This window comes from Bos mutus, chromosome 6 (genome assembly GCF_027580195.1).
Source record: "Bos mutus isolate GX-2022 chromosome 6, NWIPB_WYAK_1.1, whole genome shotgun sequence".
NCBI classification, from domain to species: domain Eukaryota; kingdom Metazoa; phylum Chordata; class Mammalia; order Artiodactyla; family Bovidae; genus Bos; species Bos mutus.
Genome location: NC_091622.1, coordinates 66,142,772 through 66,161,493, shown reverse-complemented (window position 1 = coordinate 66,161,493; position 18,722 = coordinate 66,142,772). Strand labels below are relative to the sequence as shown.

At 37.4% G+C, this 18,722-nt stretch overlaps 1 protein-coding gene across 7 annotated transcripts in view; it reads right to left on the bottom strand.

Annotated features, from left to right (window-relative positions):
* ATP10D (ATPase phospholipid transporting 10D (putative)) overlaps positions 1–18,722 on the bottom strand; it is a 137,355-nt gene that overhangs the window by 69,850 nt on the left and 48,783 nt on the right. For all 7 annotated transcript variants that reach the window (XM_070372352.1, XM_070372354.1, XM_070372351.1 and 4 more), the window contains 6 exons: positions 13,097–13,301; positions 10,689–10,774; positions 2,029–2,135; positions 1,608–1,739; positions 1,096–1,223; positions 724–976 (listed from right to left, as the gene is read on the bottom strand). In XM_070372352.1, the coding sequence (XP_070228453.1) occupies positions 724–976; positions 1,096–1,223; positions 1,608–1,739; positions 2,029–2,135; positions 10,689–10,774; positions 13,097–13,301 (911 nt within the window). The remainder of the gene's footprint in view (positions 1–723; positions 977–1,095; positions 1,224–1,607; positions 1,740–2,028; positions 2,136–10,688; positions 10,775–13,096; positions 13,302–18,722) is intronic.

Below are 18,722 nucleotides of genomic sequence, written 5' to 3'. Positions count from 1 at the left end.
TTTTATAAGAGTATATTTACTTTTGTAAATAATAAAATGAATGAAGTTTAATTCTTAAAAGAAAACTTGCAATTTATATATTTACTTCCTCTTATCTACTTATCTTATTTCTTCTTAAAATAGGTATTCTTAGCCAGGGACCAACGGTTACTTATGGGCTGAGTGATGGGGTAAGGGAAGACTGTCGTCTCTTTGGAATTATTAAAAAAAATTTTTTTTAAAGGGATATGGTCCATAGGAAGAAGGGAATGGCAACCCACTCCAGTATTCTTGCCTGGAGAATCCCATGGACAGAGGAGCATGGCAGGCTACAGTCCATGGGGTCACAAAGAGTTGGACACAACTGAGTGACTAATACACAAATGGTCCATAGAGTTTCATGAGATTCTCAAAAATATCTATAATGCAGTATCACTGACACCATATCTAACCCCAAACCTTCTACAATTGCTAGCAATTTCCTTTCCTTTCAGAGAAACCATGGTCAAAAAAAAAAAAAAAAAAAAATCACGGAGGCAGAGCCTTGACTTTAACCCACCAACTCTCGACTAACTTTTGACCTACTAACTTCTAAAGAGACAACAATGAAACTCCATGAGCACCTGGACGAATTAAGTACACAATGATTAAATATCGAACTTCTGTGCCAGAATTACCGAACTGTTAAGTGGATGCAAAAAAGACAAACCTCAAGGGTGATTTTCACAGAAACTCAACACTCACCATTTTCTTCATGGCAGTAATCAAAGCCTGCCACACTACATCTTCGAAAAACCATCTTATTCTCAGTGAGGGTTCCTGTTTTATCAGAAAAGAGGTACTGAATCTGTCCAAGATCCTCAGTGATGTTCAGGGCTCGGCACTGAACAGTAGAACCCATTTTCTCATTGTAGAAATCCACATCACTTTGAATAAAATATATCTGTCCAAGCTTCACAATTTCAATGGAAACATAGAGAGAAATGGGAATCAAGACCTAAGAAGAACCAAACAATTTAAAAACGTTAAAGGGAGAAAAGAAAGGATGAAAAGCCATACAGAGCTAGATAAGTAGGAAAGATTTTAAAATTGTATGATGAGCTCAATAGAAATTACCTGTAACAAAATGATCATGGTCCAAAACATATAGAAACCTGCCAACACTGGTGATAAGCTATGTCCATCTGGCTCAGGGATATTAAAAAAGGGTATGTTTTCATATCTGCTCAACCAGATTCCATGACCTTTCAAAAAATGCACAGACATCAAAAGGATGCTATGTATATGTTATGCAAATATAAAACTTTATTTCTAAAGAGAGAGAGATGACAGTATTTATTTTGGTCGAACACCAGCTATTTGAGAAACAAATTCAAATTCAAAAGACTACATGTTCTCCTGCCTCTCTCTCTCTTTACATCTCTTCCCAGGTCCCTTTATTACTGTGACCACATGTAATCAATATTAATGCTTTTGAGATGAAGATGTGAAGAAAATAATTATTGGCCAATAACCACCCCCACTTACTGGAGTCAAACTTAAATTCATAAATATCATTTTGAAAATATAATACTTTAAAATGAATATCTTGAGGGAAAGATGTCAGCAAATAATCAAATTCTACCTACCCAATGCACCAGTTAAACACATTACAACCAAAAGTAGGACACACCAGAGGACATCTGTATTTGCTCTTCTTTCTAATTTGCTGCGCTTATATCTTGGTCCGCTGTTGTTCAGCATTGCTTTGGTTTCATGGCCTACATGGGTAACAAAATATTCAGAAAATGTGGAAATTAAAGCCAAGTAGCAAATATCGTATTTTAAAGTCTCTCTGGCGGACAATTTAATGAAAAGTAGTTATGTAATACACTTTGTTAAATTTAGTTTCCATTTGTGATCCATTTAGAAAAACAGAGACCAATGATTAAGACTATCAAGACAAAATTTCCTTTCTGCTGCTAGAGATTGCATTTGAATAAGTGGAAAATGTTAACTTGCAGAAAAGCACAGAGGAGACGATGGTCAAAAGTCAGAAGGGTAACCAACCTGCATAAACCACAATGCCCATGACAGCCTCTGTGTTTCTAATGGTGCATCCTCTAAGCAATAAATTCTCTTTACTGAGACCCACGCGTTCTTTGTTGGAATGTTCTCTATAAAAAAGACAGCATATAGATTTATTTTTAAATAGCAAAAATGGGAATGGAAAAATAAACACTATGAATTTTGAGTTTTCTTGATTGAGTATAAAGTTAAGCAGTTCACAGGAAAAGTTTCAAATCTGGATGTACTTGATCTAATTATTTCCCACTTTGGGAAAAAAGACACAACTGGTTTCTAACACTGTTTTCTATCATTCATTGTTTACTAACTATTAGTACTACAAAAACTAAAAGATAATCCAAATAAGAAAACTATTTTCTGTAGTAGAAACTGTATTTGGGAGTAACTTAATAGCTGATGAGGGAAAAGTTCTTAATGGAATTAGAAATTTACTATCTCGGCCCTGGTGAAATCAAGGATTATTCTTGGGCAATAATAGTAAGTGGCTACTAAAATCATTAGGTAGAAGGCTGGTGGGGAACTTTATAATGAAAGGGTAAGGCTAACAATACCAATCTTAACATAACTACAGGACATCAAGGCCTCCAGAAGTTTAGGGACAGAAACTGCTCACCCCCTGGGAATCTAATCAAGCTTCTATGAGAATGAATCACACAGGGGTCTGTGGCATCAGGGGATCTGTGAAGCCTTTGAAACTGTATACAGTATTTCCCTGTGTGCATCTATGTATGTACATTCATATACATCTGCCATTTTCTAGACAGTATTTCTTTCATCAGATTCTAAATGTCTGTGAAGAGTTTTCAGGAAACAAGGCCAGAAAAACATGTTAACCATCACCCAAGGATGAAGTTGGCCAAATCTATGAAATCTGCAGGGGTAAGCTCTGCAGGCAAAACGATCTGGTCTATTTAACAAGTGTCATGTGGTGGGGTGGGGGGAGGGGAGCAGAAGTGGTGGAAGAGGGAATGGGAGGGGAAATTTAGAGACATATCAACTAAATACAACATGTACACCTTTGTTTTGATCCTGGTTAGAATATATTAACTATAAAAAAATTTTGAGATAATTGGAGAAATTTAAACAAAGAGATATTACTTTGCCAACAAAGGTCGGTCTAGTCAAGGCTATGGTTTTTCCAGTGGCCATGTACGGATGTGAGAGTTGGACTGTGAAGAAAGCTGAGCGCCAAAGAATTGATGCTTTTGAACTGTGGTATTGGAGAAGACTCTAGAGTCCCTTGGACTGCAAAGAGATCCAACCAGTCCATCCTAAAGGAGATCAGTCCTGTGTGTTCATTGGAAGGACTGATGCTAAAGCTGAAACTCCAATACTTTGGCCACCTCATGCGAAGAGTTGACTCACTGGAAAAGACCCTGATGCTGGGAGGGACTGGGGGCAGGAGGAGAAGGGGATGACAGAGGATGAGATGGCTGGATGGCATCACCGACTCGATGCACATGAGTTTGAGTGAACTCTGGAAGTTGGTGATGGACAGGGAGGCCTGCTGCTGCTAAGTCACTTCAGTCGTGTCTGACTCTGTGTGACCCCAGGGATGGCAGCCACCAGGCTCCCCCATCCCTGGGATTCTCCAGGCAAGAACACTGGAGTGGGTTGCCATTTCCTTCTCCAATGCATGAAAGTGAAAAGTGAAAGTGAAGTCGCTCAGTTGTGTCCGACTCTTAGCGACCCCATGGACTGCAATGTACCAGGCTCCTCCATCCATGGGATTTTCCAGGCAAAGTATTAGAGCGTGGTGCCATTGCCTGGCGTGCTGCAATTCATGGGGTCACAAAGAGTCAGACACGACTGAGCAAGTGAACTGACTGAAACAAAGACTAGGTATTAGATACTACCAAGAAATTGTTCTTAATTTACTTAAATGTTATAGTGATGCTATGACTATTTTTCTATAAAGCTTTTTTCTGTTGTATATTCATACTGAAGTATTTACAGTGAAATGATGTGATGTAGGGGCATATAGAGAAGGAAGTGGGAGGATAATTGAAACAAAGTTGGCAAAGTATAAAATAGCTAAAACTGGGTGAGGGCCCATGGTGTTCATTACACTTTATATATAGGGAAATTGTCATTATATCTGCTATCCATGCTATCTTGCAAGGAAAAGAAAAAAGAAAGCTCTTCAAGAGAAGTTTGAAGAGCTTTCCTACTCTTCAAATGATGAGGAAAATAGACAAATCTGCTTTGTCATTTTACTCCTCTAACTTGCAAAGTATTTTCTTTTAAGAGGTATGTGTTTACATTCCTTCATATATATGGGTTTATGCACAAAGAGAGACCCATGGGGTCATAGTCAGAACCAGCAGTGTCCTTGGGTTTAACCTAATTCTATCAATACTTCCTGGATTTACAGATGAGGAAATTAATCCCAATATTTACATTCCCATGTAGCATTCTCAGGCATGTATCCCAGGCTTGATTAGGCTCCACAACAACATAGCATTTATTATTCCTAAAACATTTACAGGAACAGATATAATATACAAAAGCATCAGTTACAAAATTTCTTAGTGTATTAAAATTTTGGAGGATCCTCATTTTTCACCCTTACATCACTCTAGTTTACCACCTTTACATTAAAGCCCAACTTTTATTTTGATTGTACTGGCTCCAAACTCTAAACATCCTGCACTCGATGAGTGTGTATTTGGCACGTATGATATGGGACCTTCAGATTCTGTGCAAGACATGGACTGTCTGATTACAGCCTTCATCCATTCAAGATGTACCATATGCCCAGCACACCCACCTGAATGCCGAGAACAGAAAAACAAACTTAGATAGTCTTGGCCTCTGTGGTTTAACATGAGATGATTCATATAGAAACGTCTAAGTATAATAACAATAATATAGTTATTATGATAGAAATCTGATATTCAGCATACAACTTGGGCACAAATAGGGAAAAGTCAGTGCTTCCTGAGAGTAAGATGATCATAGAAGCCATCAATAATATAGAGAGTGAGCCTGAACATCTCAATTTCTGTTAATTTTAGAAAATAGGCCACACAGCAGGAAAAATGTAAGGATCTAGTTCAGCAGATAAAAACTATTTCACAAAAAATTACTGTATCCACCTGGGCTGACTCTACTAAATATGCATGCTCTGACTCAGATTCTGTGCAGAGTACTATATTCCAGACCACACAGAAAGAGACTAAAGTTCTGTTCTTTTCTGTCCAGAATTGTGCCAGAATCTAGTCTGAGCTTGTCAGGGGAGTCAGCGTTCCCAGTGAGGGGCTGTACAAACTGGACTCTAAGGTATTTTTTGACCCAGACCTCAGGTGTTGAAGTACAGGTCATAAAAAATGACAACCTCTAAATCTTCCAATTACAACAGGAAATGTATAAATAGTCAGCAGTTGAGAAAATAATACTAGAAATGATTCTTCTTAAACTTACAAGCATGTTTCTGATGGCAGGAGAATCTGCTAACTCCCCTTCATCATCTCGCCTCTCTATGATCTTCTATATAGCTCACCGACCCTCCAAACATACTTAAACCACTTAGGACTCCACAAAGGCACTGTGGTCTCAGGCCCCTGTGTTATAACCTGTATTGGTTCCTCAACCGAGAACGTCAGTAATTCTCTGTATTTAGTTGTATTTAGTTGTCTGCCTGGTATCTTATTTTTGATGGTTTAAGTCTGGCATTATCTCTTTATCTGGACTAAATCCTTTCCCTTTTCCCACTGCATAGCTTCCTGTCCCTGCACCAACATCCATCTGTATCAGATGCTACTTAAAGATGCTACCATTATGTTCTAAACTTCCATTTTGACAATTCTCTAAAATTTTAAACAACTTGATTGAAGAATAACAAGAATCATACAGTAAATACATATACTGTACACATTTAAAGTGCAAAATTTGATGTTTTGACATGTTTCCTTTGTGAAAACATCACTACAATTAGAAAAATGAACAAATCCATTGCTTCCTAAGGTTTCCTTATGTGTTTCTGTAATCTTTTCTTCCTCTCCTCCCTCTCCCAGGCACCCACTATCTGCTTGCTATCACTATGAGTTAGCTTTCTTTTTTGAGAAATTATATAAATCAAATCATATAGTATATATTCTTTTTTGTCTGGCTTCTTCCACTCAACATTATTTTGAGATGCATCCATGTTGCTGCATATATCACTAGTGAATTCCTCTTCACTGCAGAGTCGTATTCATTGTATGGCTCTATCACTTGTTTATCCATTTACCAGTTGATGGAATATTTGGGGCTCTTACAAATAAAGCAGCTCGACCATTAGTGTCCAGGTTAGTATACGGACAAATGTTTTCCCTTAAGTAACTACTTAGGAGTAGAATAACCAGATCATAAAGTAGGTGTGTATTTAATTTTTTAAGGAAATTTCCAAACTATTTTCTAAAGTGATCGTGCTTTTTCCATTCCCACCAGCAGTATATGCATATTCTAGTTTCTCTACATTCTTGTGAAAAGTTAGTATATCAGTCCTTTTAATTGAGGAGTTACACTCCTAAGGCTTTAACTTGCATCTTTTCACGCAGATATCTAAAGTTCATGTATTGTCTTTGGTGAAGTGTCCAATATTTTCGATCATTTAAAAACTGTACTGTTCATTTGCTTATTGAACAATAAGCAAATAATAAAGATTTTATTTAATAATAAAGACATATATTCTGAACACAAGTCCTACATGAGATATACACACTGCAAGCTATTTTCTTCCAGTTTGAATGAAAACTTACGTTTTCATTCATTTAGCAGTGTCATTTGAAAAGAATAAGTTTCTAATACTGACAAAGTTATTAATTATTTTTGTCCTTTTATGAACTGCACTTTTGGAGTTATATCTAAGAAATCTTTGACTAACACAAGATACCAAATATTTCCCCTATGTTCTCTTCTAGGAGTATTATAATTTCAGGTTTACACTGAAGTACAGGATCCATTTTTAGTTAATCTTGGTGATTAATCTTGGTGGTGAGAGGTCTGTGTTGAAGTTTATTTTTTTTAATATGGATGTGTAATTGTTGCAGCATTTGTTGAAACAACTAACCTTTCTCCACTAAACCGCTTTTTCATCTTTGTAAAAATCCTGCTGCCCATAAATGTCTGGACCAATTTCTGGACTCTAATCTACTCCATTGACCTACTGGGTCTATCATTATGTCAAAAACAAAATTTGGTGTTCTTAGCCCTCCACGTCTGTTCTTCTTTTTCAAAGTTGTTTTAGTTAGATGATTCTATCTCCATATAAATTTTTAGAATAAACTTGCCAGTTTCCAAAAATGAAATTTAAAAAAGGATGGGGGTGGACTTCTTGGATAGCTCAGTTGGTAAAGAATTGCCTGCAATGCAGGAGACCCCGGTTTGATTCCCGAGTCAGGGAGACCCCCTGGAGAGGGATAGGCTATCCACTCCAGAATTCTTAGGCTTCCCATGTGTCTCAGCTGGTAAAGAATCCACCTGCAATGTGGGAGACCTAGGTTCGATCCCTGGGTTGGGAAGATCCCCTGGAAAAGGGAATGGCTACAACTCCAGTATTCTGGCCAGGAGAATTCCATGGAGTATATAGTCCATGGGGTAGCAAAGAATCAGACATGACTGAGCAGCTTTCACTTTCAAAAATAAAAAACTTTGTTGGAATTTCAATTGGGATTACACTGAATCTACAGATCAATTTTGGGAGAAAAACTGACAACACTGAGTTTTAATGCATGAACAACAAATATCTCTCCATTTAGTTACATCTTTGGTTTATCTCAACCATGTTCAGTGGTTTTCAATATGTAGGTCCTTCATATCTTTTGTCTGGTTTATTCTTAAGTATTTTTTCTGATGCTATTGTAAATTGATTTTTTAAAAAGTTTTGATATCTGAATGTTCTTTGGTATGTACATAAATACATTAATATTTTTATATTGATCTTATTTCCTACAATACTGCTAAACTATTAATTCCAGTTGCTTTTTAATAGATTTCATCACGTTTTCTACAAAGACTATCATCTCATCAATGAATAGAAGACAGTTTTACTGCTTTATCACTTACTGCTTTTATTTCATTTTCTTTACATTAGCTAGGAGCTCCTTGAATAAAAGTGGTAAGAGATAATATTCATGTCTTGTTCTTGATCTTAGGGGAAGGATGTTTAGTCCTTCACTATTCACCACTCCAGTATTCTTGCCTGGAGAATTCCCATGGATAGAGGAGCCTGGCAGGTTACAGTCCATGGCTTCAGAAACAGTCGGGCACGACTGAGCAACTCAGCACACAACACACTAAGCATGATGCTAGCTGTGTGGTGTTTATAGATGCCCGTCAATAAGAAGAGAAAATTTCCTTATATTTTCAGTTTGCAAAAATGGAAGTTAGATTTTGTCAAAGTTTTTCTATGTCCAGGAGATTCTCACCTGGTTTTTCTTTTCCATTTGTTAATTACGGTTTGCTAATATTATAAATTACATTGTTTGATCCTCTAATGTTAACCAACACTGCATTTTTGGTGTAAGTCCTACTGAGTCATTATTACTTTCCTCTTCATATATTGTTGGGTTTGCTTTGCTATTAATCTGTGTAAATTTTTTGCATCTATGATCACGAGGGCTATACACCTTCCTTTAAATGTTTCTGTATTCTTTTGGTATCAGGATGATTCTGGTGTCAAAAGATGATTTAGGAACTTTTTTTTTTCTCTGCCATCTTCTTATAAGATCATCACTATGAAGTAGGTCTAACTGACTTCTCTTAAACATTAGGAAGGATAAAAAGAGTCGGTGGTTGGGGGCCAGAGTGAGGTACTTCGCCCGTGGCAAAGGTCATGAGGAAGGAGGCTCGACATACGCAAAGGTGGGATCAAGCCTCAGGAGTCCCCCTGGAAATCCTCGAGCATCTACCCCCATAACCAGAGCCTGCCTACTTTACTACTTTGTGCTCTCACCTACACCTCTGACTTTACAGGGGGCTGTCCCCCACCACCTCTTTCGGAGAAGGAGTTAACCTAGAGCTCCAGTTAATAATAATTCCTGGGCGTGATAGGAGTGTTTCAACCTACAAACTACTCTGAAGGTTCTCTAGCCTGCCTGACAGGCTTGTCCGGCCACATGTGATTGCTCACAGCCTCCCAACCGTGAGAGGCACGAGATGCTTTAAGCCTTCTAAAAACAGGTTCCTTAGAAAAGTTAGAAAACTATTAGTATAAGTATAATGGGCTGATTAGAAATTGTATTGGTGAAGGGTTTTTCATTTGTTTAGCCAATGTTTGTTGCTAAGTCTCCACATCTCCTGCCCTTATACACATTAATGAATATATAGAAGAAATAAGTATTAACCTTAGATATTAATCACATTAGACCTTAGGCTAAGTAAATTCTTTCCTTAACTAAAACCCACTATACCCTTACCCTATAGGAATGTAACTTTATTTGAGTGGCATCTGTTTTAAGAATAATCACCCCTGGAGAAATAAGTGTCCTGGTTGACTGACTGTTGTCACAAGGAGAGGGTCATAAATTGTCAGCAGGCCCCCTGGCCAGAAGATGATGTAACACCCCTAAGACCTCTGTATACATTTGTATGAAGCACCTGACTTTGATAAAAGTCAGGACTGCTGACCCCCTGTGACTTTTGCATAACATCTCAGTGTATAAAAGTAGACCATGGAAAATAAAGAATTGGGATCAGTTTCTCGAAATACTGGTCTCCCCATGTCGCTCGCTCTCTCACTCTGGCTGAGTCTCCATCTGGAGTGAGGAACCTGCCATGCTTACTAATTATGCCTGGGCTTCTAAGATCCGACCGGGGAGGCCTCAGTGTCTCCTCTCCTTCGGGAGAACGGAAGGACGCCTGCGGCCTTCGTAAGTGGTGCAAACTTCTTGTCTTGAAGTTTTATTGGTCTCCCGCGTAAACCAAGCTACTCAGCCTCTTTTCTCCACTGAATTTTCCTACTGAGCTATCCTCATTCTATTACTCTTTACATCTCTAATTAATACCTAATTGAAGCTATTGTATCCTGATGCTTGCCGACGCCGTCCCTGCTTCGAACACCCTGGATCAGCCGGGGTCCGCAGTCGGTAACTTGGATCAAAAAATAAAGCACTTAAATGGCAGAAGCAAGCCAGAAATCAGGTTAAGACCCTAAATTCTAGCTTCCATTGGAAAGGGATACAGATGCCATAGGAAGCCTCCAGATGGATGCTGTTGTGGATTCCCATAGTTTTTCTTAAATGTGTTTCAAAGTCATTGGCTAACTTTTACCAACTGAGTTGCCCACCTACTCTAATAGGACAGAAGGACACCATCCTGTTATGTCACTTAAGCTGCTATGTCTGTCCAAACACTTTCTTCCAAATAACTAAGATGTCTTGGGCTTAACATGGAGCTCATGTAAATCATTCATGTATCACTGAAAGAGATTCTAGGGTTATTTTAAGAACAAGATTTTGTTGTTGTTTTAAAAATATACATAGGTAAATATTTATCAAATAATTAAAATAAGCCAAATTTATAGGTAGCTTAACTTACAGCCCTTAGTGATTTAACTTGGGTATAAGTACACAAAAGTTTTGTTTTTTTTTTTCAGTTAAATATAACTGCAACATACAATTCCACTCACACCCACAAAGGAAAAGTCTTGTATCACTCACAGGAAGCCTCGGAATCTGTTGAGGTCATTGTTTGGACTTTCACATTCTATCCTACTGGAGAATTTCTCAGGATCAACTTCAGAGTCCTAAAAATATATATATTTCAAAAATTACCACACAAAAATTAAAGGTTAAATCTTGAGATTTAAGTGTTTATCCTTTCACTAAGATAAAAGGTATTCATGTCACAAAATATATGTCAAAAATTGCCCAAATGAAGGAAAGTACACACATAATTATGAATGAATAGATAAGATGAGAATGGTCCTAGAGCATTAATAAATATCTTCAGGTGATAAGAATGGCTGAACTGTACACCGAAATTCATGCAGGACTCCCTGCAGGAGGGAGCTTCTTCTACAAAACACACTCTTTTATCCGAAAGACACTGAAAAGCTGAAAATACTTTTCTTATTGTTCTTTACACATATAGGTAGTTTCTGAGATTAAGTGTATATCTATACACACACACACACACACACACATATGCATGTAATATAGGCTTCCCAGGTGGCACTAGTGGTAAAGAACCCACCTGCTAATGTAGGAAACATAAGAGGTACAGGTTCAATCTCTGTGTTCGGGAAGATCCCCTGGAGGAGGGCATGGCAACCCACTCCAGTATTCTTGCATGGAGAACCCCATGGACAGAAGAATCTGGCAGGCTACAGTCCATAGGGTCACAAAGAGTCAGACACAACTGAAGTGACTTAGCATGCATGCATACTGTATATAAGTACTCTGAGCATGCATGCATTTAATCTCAGCAAATTTTATTTAAAAAATTAAATCTAGATAGATCTCACAAAATTCTGTAATAGGTCAAAAAATAATTTTAAAATGCTTTATGAAACCAACAAGTGAATAAACAGTGTCTTACAGAAAATAGGCATGGCTTGTATAATGCATGGATTCACTAAGAACAAGCCACATCAATCTTATATCCTTTCCTTTTTTTATATGGTTTTTTGGATAAGATAAATGCTACTGATACATCTCAAAGTATTGATATGTGTATCAGCAAACATTTGAAAAATGAGTCATATGATCGTGTGATTTGGCTTGCTAATAATTGATATTTACTGAGTTCTTCTAATGAGTTAGAATCTATATTATGCCCTTTAAACATCTTAACTATTTTCTTCTTCACTAGATACTATAATTAGGCCTAATTAACAGATGAGGAAAGATACACACAAAGAGGACCAATAATTTGCTAAAGGTTTCAAAACAAGAAGGTTTTTAGAGTCAGGATTATAATTGAGGCCATAAGAGTCTGGAGAGCTTACCCTTAACTGAATGTAAAGTATGCTGATTAATCAACTGGTATCACCCCTCAAAGTAGGTATTTAGTGGTATGTAATTTCCAAGTGGTAGAGGATTTTTACCAATGTTTTAAGTGTGAAAATGCTTACAAATGTGACAATGACAGGAAGTTGAGAGGCATAACAATCAGAGGATCTAAATTAATCTATAGGTAGAAAGATGGACTTAATGTGACAAGATCAAATTTACCAAAGGATATAATGAGGTTACAATATTTTTGGTTTGTAAGAAACGTGACTTAATAGTAGTTCAAGTAAAAAAAAAGTTATATTTTAAAATACCTCATTTTGTATACCTGTGGCGGATTCATTTCGATATTTGGCAAAACTAATATTGTAAAGTTTAAAAATAAAATAAAATAAAAATAAAATAAAATACCTCATTTTAAGTGCTTCCAGAGAAAGGAAAGAAAAACTGATAGGCACTTTGCATGATGTTTTTATATATATTTCTTCATTTTGTCACACAACAGGCTATGAGGGAGGTGTCATCATTTCCACTTTAATAAACTGAGGCATAAAGTGTTTAAGTGACCTCCCCAAAACCACACAGTAATTAAATGACAGAACTGTTTGAATGTTACTCAAACTTGTGTTAATATAAATTCAAAGTTCTTATTTCCCTCTCCACAGTACATGAAGAGTCAGAGCTCTGTGGCATGAGAAGTTATGAAAGTCTTAAAAGGCCTTGATACGTAAGTAATTACCAGATTTTAGGAACAATAACCAAATGATATCTCCAGCTTCAATAAAACAACATACAAATAGAAGCTTAAGAAAAACAGAAGTTGATCATTTCTATTACAAAAGAATTTTCCAAAACTGTTAGGTTTCGTAAATTCAATTCCCAGAAATGTGATTGTCAGAATGAAATGTCTGAACTTCGAAGTCATTATATCCTATTATCTATGAAACATGGCACACTTCTACTGATATCTGGAATTACATTAAGCCCTCGAGACTTCTATTTTGTAAAGGTAAAAATATATTTGAAACATCTCTTTATCTGTACATGTGAAAATGAGCTCAGTCATCTTCTGAAAAGAAAATGTTAATATCACCAATGGAGAACACATTTTTTACCTGCTCTGCATATCTCCGAACCACCTGCTTCTGTTTTAAATTGCTCTCTCCATCAAGACCAGAAGTCTCAATGTGACAGATTCCATCTGGATCAGTGGAAAAGAGTAAAACCATATCTGCAGGAATGACCTCATTACAGGAAAGGTGAATAAAGTCCCCAACAGTAACATCTTTCCAGCATCTGTCCACATATTTTTTCTCTTTCCTAAAATTGAAAAAAAAAAAAAAAAAGTTTAAAAAGAATCTCAAGCCCAAAACTCACATAATAGTTTTTTTTTTTTTAATTTTAGTTTATAACTTAAAGTGATTTAAAAATTTAGGGTGATCTGTTAAATGCTAAAAGGGGAAGCCAGAGAATTTGTAAAACTTAAATTCCACAGCTTGCTTTATCTGAAAATTTAGTTACTAAGTTTTTCAATTCTTTTTTTCCTGTGAGATTTTGAACCATTATGTTAATTGAGTAATTCTGGAATAAAATTAAAATTAACACTGGATGGGTTTATTCATAAATGAAGCAATTCCTGCATGCTCTCCATGTCAGGTATCAAGGATCCAAAAGTGCACAAGACACATTATCTGCTCTTGGAGAGCTTCTCATCTGGTAGATAGGATGAGTAAAATAAACTCAAAAGAAAATAAATACCCAGACATTTAAAAAATCATTATACCAGCATATTAACACCCACAGTGTATGTATTCAGTCACTAAGTTGAGTCCAACTCTTTGCGACCCCATGGACTTTAGCCTGCCAGACTCCTCTGTCCATAGCATTTCCCAGGCAAGCATACTGGAGTGTGTTGCCATTTCCTTTTCCAGGGGATCTTCCCGATGCAGGGATTGAACCTCTGTTTCCTGCATCTCCTGCACTGGCAGGCGGATTCTTTACTGCTTGAGCCACCTCGGAAACCCCATTAACACCCTTAATTATCATTTAATAGAAATACTGGTTAAAACAGTTCTGAGTTGGCTATAGCTGATCCCTAGAAAGGAAAATGAGAATTTTTAACCCTTTTTGAAAGTGCAGGTTTTCATTCTATATATTCAATTCTTTTTAAAAGAAAGGCACATTAATTGAGGTTGATTTACCTTAAATCTCCTGCTTTGTGCTAAAGTTTTACCAAAGTTTTTATGGCTTTTCATAAAAAATGGCATGAATTGGATTCCACAAAGCGTTTTCCTTAAGAGTAGAATAGTAAATTTGTATCATAGAAAACCATGTAACTAGTTAAGCAGCATTTCCCATCCAGTGATTCCAACAGGTCTTAAAAAGATCTGTCTCATTTCCTTATTGTCTCCCATGTATCTGTAAAGAACTAGTATTTGTCATAAAAAGGCACTTATTTTAAAGTAAAGATTTATTTTCTATTATGGAGCTAAATACTCAAATTTGTTGTCAAGAAGCTTAGGAGATAGCTATATTCTAAAAGCTATATGACCTATATATTAAAAATGAATGCATCATATTAAATAGAAATGCTACATGAAGCCAACACTTACATACTTCTGCTACACAGAATTATATTGTTATTTCAAGAAATAATTCATCCAAAGGGCTACCTAAGAAGAATATTTTCAGGATATAGTCTCCCAAAATACCTTATGTACAAAGTTGAATCCAACTAAAAGAATTCCTTAATTACCTAAAGAGTTTGTTAGTTTACCACGAAAGATAAATCAATGCTTTGCTTTAACAATTTTTCTTTAGTGTTTGAATATATCAGTTTACTCTTCCATGGAAGGAAGAAACAGAAGACCCAAAAGGTAGGCAGGAATCACATTTTGAAGGTTCAGTCCTACTGCCATTCCTAGAAGTAAGGATTTTCATTTCATTAAAAAAAAAAAAAAAAAAAAAGGAAAATCACTAAAGGTTCATAGAAGAGTATGATCCTATTTCTACTTGCTCAATCCTGCTGCAGAGTAATGGATGGACTGTTGGGTGGCAGGCTGGTTAGAAATAGGAATGGCAAGAAACCAATGGAAAGATACTGAAATAATTCAGGGGAGGGATAAAGATGATTACAATCAAGACAGTAGCAAAAAGGATGGATAAAATGAGATTAAATCAAGACAATATCTGGGTAACAGAGACAAGTATTCTGACTTATTATACACAAAAAAGTTATCAAGGATGATGCTGTGGTTTCAAACCTTCATGGTGAATGGTCTTTTTTACCATGTCCCAGGTTTTAGAAGTAACTGGATGCATCATGGGGAAGATAATAAATCTAGTTTGAAAAGTTTTACATAGGATATAAAATTGAAGAGGTCCAGCATTTTGAGGGTTTTGATCAGAAGTTCACAAGTAGAAATATAGTACCTACAACTCCTAGCCACAGAGACAGCAATTGACACCAGGCAAGGAGATCCAACCAGTCCATTCTGAAGGAGATCAGACCTGGGTGTTCTTTGGAAGGAATGATGCTAAAGCTGAAACTCCAGTACTTTGGCCACCTCATGTGAAGAGCTGACTCATTGGAAAAGACTCTGGTGCTGGGAGGAACTGGGGGCAGGAGGAGAAGGGGACGACAGAGGGTGAGATGGCTGGATGGCATCACCGACTCGATGGACGTGAGTTTGAGTGAACTCTGGGAGTTGGTGATGGACAGGGAGGCCTGGCGTGATGCGATTCATGGGGTCGCAAAGAGTCAGACACAACTGAGAGACTGAACTGAACTGGACTGAAGGATATGGGATTCCTTAGGGAAAGAAACTTCAAGGTGATAGGGAAGTGAAGTAAGATTCGAGAGGAAATGTTGGAGAAATCAAGAAAGCAGGAAATTTCAAAATATTTACACTGTTTACAACTGCTAGAACATGGTAGCAAGCTAGATGTCCATCAACAGATGAATGGATATAACAATGGAATGTTACTCAGCCATAAAAAGGAACAATTTGAGTCAGTTCTAATGAGATGGAAGGAACCTAGAGCCTGTTATACAGAGTGAAGTCAGAAAAATAAAGATAAATGTTGTATACTAATGTATATATATAGAATCTAGAAAGCTGATACTGATGAAATTATTTGCAGAACAGCAGTGTAGACACAGATATAAAGAACAGACTTATGGACATGGTGGGTGGGGGAGGGAGGAAGGAGAGGGTGGGAGGTATGGAGAGAGGAACATGGAAACTTACATTACCATATGTGAAATAGATAGCCAACGGGAACTTGCTGTATGACTCAGGGAACTCAAACAGGTACTCCGTAACAACCTAGAGAGGTGGGATGGGGAGGAAGATGTCGGGGGGAAGGTTCAAGAGGGAGGGGACATATGTATACCTATAGCTGATTCATGTTGATGTCTGGAAGAAACCAACAAAACTCTGTAAAGCAATTATCCTTCAATTAAAAATAAAAATTTTTTAAAAAGGGAGTCATCAGAGTAACAAAAGCCACAAAGGGATTGTGTCTGTGGTATATGGTTATTAGGATGTCTGCTATTAAGTAGGGAATATGAAATTGTTGACATGGAGAGTAAAGAAGAAAGTGAGACCTCCAGTGGGTTAAGGCATGATTAGAAGTTGAAGGAGGAGTCTACTTCATCAAGTTTAGGTCTGAAAGGAATAAAGGGTGAAAGTAGCCACTGCAAGGGAAGGGAAGGCAAAGGGCAGTAAGGATGAAAGAACCGGGCAAGAAAAAAAAGAACTGGACACACACACACAGCATGCAAGGAAGAAGCCCATGGAGAAGGCAAGGTAGGGGATAGGAGAGAGAATGGACAGTGTTGGTTGAAGCTATCGAGAAGTAACAAGGAACGGAATTAAGAACACAGATGAAGGGACTACTATTACAAGGAAGGGGGTTACTGCTTCATGTAAAGTCAGAAGAAAGCAGGTGAAGATGACATAAGAAGGAACTGAGATACCTGGTTCATGCTTAATGACTTCTACTTTTTCTATGAAGAAAGGTATAAGGAAAGTTGGTGAGAATTTGTGAAAGTAGGGAGAGAAGACAGACTTGAATGCTAAGGTTAAGGATTTTATTTTTCTTTCAAACCTAGTAAATAGAATTCTTCTAAGGGACAAGTTTATTTACTCTCCACTCTACATTGGAACAAAATCCAAATGAGGTTAATTTTACAACTGAATTAACTTCACTATTCCTGATTTGGAGTTCATACTAGATTTTAAAAAGTGGCTAATGTCCCTAATAGCTGGCTGTGTGTGTGCTTAATCACTCAGTGGTACCCGATTATCTGAGGCCTCATGGACTGGAGCCCATCAGGCTCTTCTGTCCATGGGATTTTCCAGGCAAGAATACTGGTGTACGTTACCATTTCCTCCTCCAGGGGATCTTCCCAACCCAGGGACTGAACCTGTGTATCCTGCATTGGCAGGCAGATTCTTGACCACTGAGCCATACTGATCTTAATTTATGCCAGTTACCATGTTAGATGCTAAGAATACAAAAGTGATTAAATTACTTTTTAATTTAAGTAAGTAAATTACTTACTAGTCATTCCCCTAGAAAGCTATAGTCAAAATGTGAAAAAGAACCACAAACAGCAATTTTATAAGATAGGTATGCTCAGGCTCTTTTGGAAGCAAATAGCTGGGACACTGACCTCTGGAGGAGGTGCATCTTGCAGGATGATCTAGAGTCATGTGAAGAAAGTGGGGCAGTGTAACTGTCAAGAGTGACAGTAGAGGCATAATGCCACAGGGTATGGGTGTGTACGATGTTTTAAAACTGCAAGCTAAGCGACAATGTTCATTGCCAATCTTAACTAGCTTTGAGAATCTATCAATGTGGTAGACTCTAAATGAGGTTGTATTTCCTTCTTGGACATAGAACTAAAACTAGCAGAAACTTTCTTCTTCCCTCACAGCCTAAATATACAGCCAGAATTTCCTGCATCTACTTGTTATTTGTTGCTTCAGTATTACTCTCACCATTTAGGATATAGCACTTATAATCCATCCTTCATGTAAACTCAATCAGCTCAGTTCATTCGCTCAGTCATGTCCAACTCTTTTCGACCCCATGGACTGCAACATGCCAGGACTCCCTATCCATCACCAACTCCTGGAAGTTTACTCAAACTCATGTCCATTGAGTCAGTGATACCTTCCACCCATCTCATCCTCTGTCGTCCGTTCTCCTCCTGCCTTCAATCTTTCCCAGCATCAGGGTCTTTTCCAATGAGTCAGTTCTTTGCATCAGGTGGCCAAGTATTGGAGTTTCAGCTTTAGCATCAGGTCTTCCAATGAATATTCAGGACTGACTTCCTTTAGGATGGGCTGGTTCGATCTCCTTGCTGTCCAAGGGACTCTCAAGAGTCTTCTCCAACACCTCAGCTCAAAAGCATCAATTCTTTGGCTCTCAGCTTTCTTTATAGTCCAACTTTCACATCCATACATGTCTACTGGGAAAACCATAGCTTTGATAAGACGGACCTTTGGCAAAGTAGTCTCTGCTTTTTAATATGCTGTCTAGGTTGGTCATAGCTTTTCTTCCAAGACTGTCTTTTAATTTCATGGCTGCAGTCACCATCTGCAGTGATTTTGGAGCCCAATAAAGTCTGTCATGATTTCCACTGTTTCCCTATCTATTTGTCATGAAATGATGGGACCAGATGACATGATCTTAGTTTTCTGAATGTTGAGTTTTAAACCAATTTTTTCA